Raw genomic sequence first — 8,253 nt, forward strand, 5'->3', positions numbered from 1 at the left:
CTAGTGTCTGCCATTCATTATGTGTAAATTATACCTACTCTAAGTAATTTTATATACAGCACTTACCATGGAAGGCTCAGCCACACTGCACTACTGCTCCCTGTACATGCCTCAAACCAGGGAAAAGGTTCTTAAAGACAAATTCTCAAAAATGCACAGGAAAAACTGCAGCAAGGCCTTATGTTAAGCTGTGACTATGCCTTTTCTTAAAGGGGTATTCCGGCTTTGTACATCCTATCCCCTATCTGTCTCAGAGACGTCGCGTCACACCCCCTCCATTCATGTCTGTGGGAGGGGGTGTGACGTAGGGGGTTTCCTATCAACAACACTCGTTACCTGTACACAGGGAAGATGGCGAGTGTCTGATCGGGGGGAATAACTGCTGGGACTTCCAAAAATCACAGGTCCCATGTCCCCTGTTAAAATGCTGGTATGCTCAAAAAAAGCTGAGCAGTGGGCTATCTTCTTCCAGCCCATACTGTTAAATGAAGAAGCAGTGCACATATCCGACAGTCACAGGACCCCTGTTCCTGTGATTGGTGGAGGTCACAGCGGTCAGACCCCTACCGATCAGACACTTATCACCTCTCTTACAAAGAGATGAGGGTTTTCAATGCGAAAAATCCTTTAAAAAGAAGCCCAGGAAAATTCTTATTCAAAAAAATCATCTTTTATTTTACATCACACTTTCACTTTTACAACACGTTTCTTATTCTGCTGTGATGCATAAAAAAAAAAACTATAAAAACTTCATCTTGGTAATAACGGACAGGAAACATCAGTGAGACCTTTAATGGAAGCACCTCGCGTCACCCTCCTCCTCTGACATTAGAGGGGCAGCACCACAATATAGAGGGATGAGATACATCAGCATACAATATTTTATCTAAAGGGGTCCCTGAAACAGCAAGATGGGGGAAGGACACATCTACATGGAAGGGACAAAATACTGCAATATGAGGCATAGACAAAAGACATTAAACACTTTGACGCTATTAACAACACCATGCATCTGCGGGAAAGGATCGGAACTGATACCATGATGACAAAAATGTGAGGGCATCTCACAGGGGCCATAGTCATAATGCTGTGCTAACAGCAGGTCATTCTTTATTACAGCTCACCAGGAAATATGACCACAGGTGTAAGTGAACCTATACTTTAACCCAGCTTTTCCCAACTGGGGTGCCTCCAGCTGTTGCAAAACTTCAACACTCGGCATACCCGGAGAGCCAAAGACTGTCCGGGCATGCTGGGAGTTGTAGTTTTGCGACAGCTGGAGGCACCCTAGTTGTGTAGCACTGCTTTAACCCCTTAATGCAATGTTTCCCAACCAGGGTGCCTCCAGGTGTAGCAAAACTAAAACTGCCAGCATGCCCAGACAGCCAAAGGCTGTCCTGGCATGCGGGAAGTTATAGTTTTGTAACAGCTGGAGGCACCCTGGTTGGGAAACAATGCCTTAATGATTAGGCCTGAAAGGACCAGCTACGTTATTCTGTTTTTGCCCCTCTGCAGTTCAGAAGCTTAAACATTATTGCTTCTTGGACATGGCTGTATGTGGGCTGTTTTTAGCATTTTTTGTTTTATACAATTTTTTTTTCTCACACTATAAATATATAACCTTTTTTTTTGCATTTATGGTAAAGAATTACTTGTAGTAATTTTTTTATTACATGAATAGATTTTTATTTTACCACTTTATTTTATGATCTTTGGGCCTATAACACAGGATGCTGTTGGGACACACTAAATGTTGCCCTAACAGTGTGCTTTATGAAGAGACATAGGGGGAGATTTATCAAAACCTGTCCAGAGGTAAAGTTGCTGAGTTGCCCATAGCAACCAATCAGATCGCTTCTTTCATTTCTGAAAAGGCCTTTGAAAAATGAAAGCAGCGATCTGATTGGTTGCTATGGGCAACTCAGCAACTTTTTCCTGTGGACAGGTTTTGATAACTCTCCCTTACTAGTGTCTTTTGTAGGTAAAGGTAGTGATTTTGTAGATTGTAGAAGTGTAATATTGCTGGATTTCATTTGTGAAGAGACAACCCTGTCTTCTTTCTAGGTCCCCAAGGCTGACTGCAGAAGATCCCAGCCATTCTCAGAAGGCTTAAAAAACAGGAGCTCTAAGGCTATGTTCACACGATGGAATTTTGGTGCGGAATTCCGCATTTGAAATCTGCAAGAAGATTCTGCAGCAGATTTCAATGGGATTCTGCTGCGCTGTGCACATAGCAGAATTTCCACACTGGAAACATCTGGCCCAGAAATTCAAATTCTGGTGTCTGCAGGAAGAATAGACATGTATTCTTTCTGCACACTCCGCATGGAAAAAAGTGGTCCTTGTTATGCTGGAGCTCTGCTGTCAGAAGAATGTTAGGAAAATTTTCCGTGTGGACATTTCCCCGTGTGAACATAGCTTTACAGTAAGTTATCAGAGCTGGAGCAGACAGGGAGCCAACAAAATACATCACTGCTGACTGAGGACTAAATTCATGTCAGACAACTATAATTTGTATGGATGATGTAGGTAATCTGGCGAGGATCAGAGAAATTTTTTATAGATCCGTCCGGATGTCCGGGCAGTATATCTGCACACATTCACTTATTTCTTTTTGTCTCAGTGTCACTTTTTGCATGTTGTGTGTCCAAAGGATTTGTCAGGATGCGGCAGCCCTTCTGGGTGTCCCTTCTGGCGGTCTAGGGGAGGTGTGTGTGGCCATCAGGTTCCGCACCTCCCTGCAAACACCCCGGTTACTCCAGCATTGGCTGGGTACTGACCGTTATCTGCTCTGCGGGCAGATACCTTGGCTAACGCCAAGGGGGATGCCGGGAGCATTTGTGGTCCCTTAGTAGCTTCGGCGAAAAGGAACATCAAATCTGGAACCTCGCAGGTACCTTTTGGTCCGGAGGCGAAGGGTAAGGTTTGTTGGGGGGCCTCTCTCCTATCGGAGAAGGGCTTGCGATAGACCGCATCCTTTATGCACGGTTTTTGTAGTGTAACACGTTTGCACTTTTTCTTGCACCTTGGGTGATTCGAAAGCACGTCCCTTGGCTCTTTAAAAAAAAAAAGTAGGTAATTTGCATAAAAAAAGGTCCATGACCTTCCTCCAGAATGCTTAAAAATGTCCTATATGCACATATACACATGCTTTCATTTAGCAATTTTAAGATTATCAAAAGAAAATCGACCACTGCACCAAAGAGCATGCTGGGGACCTTAATTTATGGGATATCGTAGAGAAAAATTTTACTGGCAGAGCACTGCCTCTAGCCTCTATTACAATGTATGTATAGGAGTCTGCAGCCAGGAATAAAACCCCTTTAAAATTCAGGCATGGTCTTGCAACCTTGGGGAACAGACATCCCCCATTCTTGCCATCAGTGAGACACCTCAGCGGTTAGACCCCTGTTTGATCTAGTATTTATCAATAAATGCTTCTGGACAAAATACCCTTGTAAATGGGCATTGCTAGAAGCAAAAACATTTTATATGTTGTATATTTTGGCAAAACATTAACCTTTCTAATATACTTCATAAAAAATATTATCTCCTTTTTATAGAAATCATGGATTAAAAAAAAAAAAGTCCACCAGGGGTCCCCATACCATCCAGAACATAATCCTGTCTTGCTGCAGCATCATCTTGGTCCCAGCTGAAGTACAGGCATGCATAAGTCCAGTAAGTGAGGGTAGGACTAGTGTTTCTCTGTGGTCACTCCTGTCCGGTCTGTACTCCGGACTCCTGTCTAAAAACAGAGGAGGGGGTTACAGAACAGCCTTCAATAATTGGATGAAGAGACCCAGCAAAGCAGACTCAGGGAGGAAGTGAATGAGGGTGTTCTCCTTCCTGAGCAGTGGATGTCAGAATGAATGAGCAGCAAAACAGGGATTTTTGAGCCAAATACAGAGGCTTGACACAAAAAAAAAAAAAAAAACACGGAAAGCATCTGTATGACCTAGTGAGTAACATGTATAAGCATAATTTTTTTTGTGACACACACTTCTTAGGGGGTTCTCACCCAACTGCTGAGCCCTTTACTTATCCCCAGAATGTGGTTCCTGTGTCCTCTTGGTTGAATGGAGTGAGAGTCCGATAAGCACATGTTGGACTGCTGCTCCGATATGTACCTGTCCCGTGATCTTTGGGGTCCCAGAGAGCTGGCCCTTAACGGTCAGAAATTTAGCATTAAGCCAACACTTTATAAGATGGCAAACCCTTTCCCCTAAATAAAGTTGAGATTTCTGTATCTTGAGAACATTTTTATTTCAGTCTTTTAATGTAAAATGCCCCCCCCCCCCCCCCTGTCCACTAACAGCAAACCGAGATGTTAAATGGCAAGTTTTATCCTTTTTTTTTTATTATACAACTCTTAAGAAAATGTTTTGGTTAGAAACCGAGAGAAGACAGGGCGCCATAAACCAGCCCTTACATGTACAATAATACACTGATCTAGTAGAGACCGTGGGTGGTGCCAGTACATGCTTTCAACTCTGTTGTTTGATCTTTATAAGTTTAGGCTTTCAGGAGTATAGATGAGGCGTCTATATGGGGAGCAGTTTAACCCTTTATTTAGTGTATCTGTATATGGTATATATCGTGTATTTGTAGACAGTAGTGGGGTATGTATACATGGTGTTCATATAGGGTTTTATATGTTCACAGTGGCCATATAGGGAGCCGTACAACCAATCTATTGTATACACAATGGCCCTCATTTACTATTCTAAACCCGACTTGTTTTGTCGTTTTTTTTTGGCGCATCTTTGTCTGCGCCATGTCGCAGACATCATGCGCCAGTCTGCGACACCATGCAACATTTTTTCCAGACGGACCCGATGTGGATTCTCCCAAACCCGAAAAAGGGGCGTAACCCGACATTTCTGAGCTTTCCCACGTATTTATAAAGGTTTCCAACCTGAATTTGTTGAATTGTTGTGGATTTTTTCCCGACAACTCAGAGGAGTTGGAAACCAAAACGAACAAACCCCACGTGCGACAAACAGGATGCGACATAATAATAAATACCAGGGAAAAAAGCAGTCGGGTAAGAAAGCAACATAGACTTACAACCCGATTTTCTTAGTAAATGAGGGCCACTATGTATATAGCAGAGGTACTCAACTGGTTGACCACAGGTGTAGACCTGCAAGTGTAAATGCTTTGGAGGAGGACAGTGTCTCTTCCAGTGCATCTAGTAGAACTACTGCTGGGTTCCAGCATACAAGCCTGTGATGCTGGCCATTTTCAGGATTTTGTATATGACAGTGCCTGGAAGTAAAGAGAACTTGGAGTTGTATGTTTTATTTCATCTCATATCAATTTAAGTTGTATGTTTTATTTCATCTCATATCAATTTAAGGGGTCTAAATAAATTTTAGAGATCTGGTCTGGGATCTGAGCTAGTTTATGGGGTGTGTTCTTCAGTCTGATTAGTTCATTAAAGGGGTATTCCAGGCCAAAACTTTTTTTTTATATATCAACTGGCTCCGGAAAGTTAAACAGATTTGTAAATTACTTCTATTAAAAAATCTTAATCCTTCCAATAGTTATTAGCTTCTGAAGTTGAGTTGCTGTTTTCTGTCTAACTGCTCTCTGATAACTCACGTCCCGGGAGCTGTGCAGTTCCTATGGGGATATTCTCCCATCATGCACAGCTCCCGGGACGTGACATCATCATTGAGCAGTTAGACAGAAAACTTCAGAAGCTGATAACTATTGGAAGGATTAAGATTTTTTAATAGAAGTAATTTACAAATCTGTTTAACTTTCCGGAGCCAGTTGATATATATAAAAAAAGGTTTTGCCTGGAATACCCATTTAAGGGTCTAGTCTGAAGTCTGATTTTAATTTTAGAGGATCCAAATTAATTGCATAGACCTACCTGATCTGGCATCTGTATTAACTTAAAAGATCTGGTCTGGGGTCTGAATAATTTTAGCAGTCTGATTTATTTACAGGGTCATTTCTGGGATCTGAAATGATTTTATATGTCTTGCCTGGTGTTAGTTTGATATCTGATTATTTTAAGAATCATTTCTGGGGTTTATACTTAAGAGGGGTGTGGGGCTAAATTAATTTTAGTGTACTAATGTAAGATCTGAATTAAATTTAGTCTTTGTGAAATGTTAACAAATATGTTCTGTTGGCATTTAGTTCAGGCCTTCCCCTTATTACAGACCCAGGTAAGTGGACCTTTAATAAATCTAGTGGTCTTACCCCTGTCATATAGGATAAAGTATATTATAAGGTGGGTGGGTAAATTAAGCGGTATGCTCTTCTGGGAGCCTATCTGGTCTTCTCTTGGCTGTCTTAGGCTTCTGAGCTACCTCCAGAGAGTCCCTCATTCTAGACATAGGTGTGGGTCCCAGAGGTGGGGAACGGGCCTGTCAGACATTTTTTGCCATATCCTGTGGATTTGCCATAAATGTTGCAGATGAGAATATCACTATATTGTATATGCAGGGTACAGTGTGTATATTATATTGGGTGCAGGATATACAGGATACAGTGTGTATATATTTTATATGGGGTGCAGTGTATAGAGGATACAGTGTACATATGGGGTGCTGTATATAAAAGGTACAGTGTATATATTATATAATGGGGTAAAATATATATAGGGTGCAGTGAGCAGGGTACACTGCATATTATATATAGGGTTGCAGTATATACAGGGTACATGGTGTATATTACAGTCATGCCCGTAATTGTTGGCATCCCCGAAATTTTTCAAGAAAATTAAGTATGTCTCACAGAAAAGGGTTGCAGGAACACATGTTTTGTTATACACATGTTTATTCCCTTTGGAACTAAACCAAAAAAGGAGGGAAAAAAAGAAAATTAGACATAATGTCACCAAACTCCAAAAATGGGCTGGACAAAATTGGCACTCTTTCAAAATTGTGGAAAAATAAGATTGTTTCAAGCATGTGATGCTTCTTTAAACTCACCTGGGGCAAGTAACAGGTGTGGGCAATATAAAAATCACACCTGAAAGCAGATAAAAAGGAGAGAAGTTCACTTAGTCTTTGCATTGTTTGTCTGCGTTTGCCACACTAAGCATGGACAACAGAAAGAGGAGAAGAGAACTGCCTGAGGACTTGAGAACCAAAATTGTGGAAAAATATCAACAATCTCAAGGTTACAAGTCCATCTCCAGATATCTAGATTTGTCTTTGTCCTCAGTGCGCAACATTATCAAGAAGTTTGCAGCCCATGGCACTGTAGCTAATCTCCCTGGGCGTGAACGGAAGAGAAATATTTATGAAAGGTGTCAACGCAGAATAGTCCGGATGATGGATAAGCAGCCCCAAACAAGTTCCAAAGATATTCAGGCTGTCCTGCAGGCTCAGAAAGCATCAGTGTTAGTGCGAACTATCCGTCGACATTTAAATGAAATGAAACGCTATGGCAGGAGACCCAGGAGGACCCCACTGCTGACACAGAGACATAAAAAAGCAAGACTACATTTTGCCAAAATGAACTTGAGTAAGCCAAAATCCTTATGGGAAAAAGTCTTGTGGACAGACGAGACCAAGATAGAGCTTTTTGGAGAAGCACATCATTCTACTGTTTACCGAAAACGGCCTACAAAGAACAGAACTCAGTACCTACAGTGAAATATGGTGGAGGTTCAATGATGTTTTGGGGTTGTTTTGCTGCCTCTGGCACTGGGTGCCTTGAATGTGTACAAGGCATTATGAAATCTGAGGATTACCAATGGATTTTGGGTCGCACTGTACAGCCCAGTGTCAGAAAGCTGGGTTTGCGTCCGAGATCTTGGGTCTTCCAGCAGGACAATGACCCCAAACATACATCAAAGAGCACCCAGAAATGGATGGCAACAAAGTGCTGGAGAGTTCTGAAGTAGCAGCAATGAGTCCAGATCTAAATCCCATTGAACACCTGTGGAGAGATCTTAAAATTGCTGTTGGGAAAAGGCGCCTTCCAATAAGAGAGACCTTGAGCAGTTTGCAAAGTGTGATGACTCGCTCTTGCAGATAGGTGCGGTTGCAGTATAGAGGCAAGGAAACAGTACTTTTCAAATCAATGTTCAGGATACAGTGTGTATGTTATATATGGTACAGTGTGGATATTATATATGGGGTACATTATATACAGGGTAAAGTGTGTAAATGATATATGGGGTGCAGAATGTTCAGAATGTAGTGTGTTTATTATATATGGGGTAAAGTGAGCAGGGTACAGTGTGTACTATATGAGGTGCAGTATATACAGGGTACAGTGTGT

The 8,253-nt window shown here is 41.7% G+C and overlaps 1 protein-coding gene across 2 annotated transcripts in view; it reads left to right on the forward strand.

Annotated features, from left to right (window-relative positions):
- Positions 1 to 2,501: 2,501 nt before the first annotated feature.
- Positions 2,502 to 8,253, forward strand: part of NOL4L (nucleolar protein 4 like) — a 48,239-nt gene continuing 42,487 nt past the window's right edge. For both annotated transcript variants that reach the window (XM_056549336.1, XM_056549337.1), the window contains exon 1: positions 2,502 to 2,525. In XM_056549336.1, the coding sequence (XP_056405311.1) occupies positions 2,517 to 2,525 (9 nt within the window). In that variant the 5' untranslated portion in view covers positions 2,502 to 2,516. The remainder of the gene's footprint in view (positions 2,526 to 8,253) is intronic.

Source organism: Hyla sarda, chromosome 12, assembly GCF_029499605.1.
Source record: "Hyla sarda isolate aHylSar1 chromosome 12, aHylSar1.hap1, whole genome shotgun sequence".
Lineage (NCBI taxonomy): Eukaryota > Metazoa > Chordata > Amphibia > Anura > Hylidae > Hyla > Hyla sarda.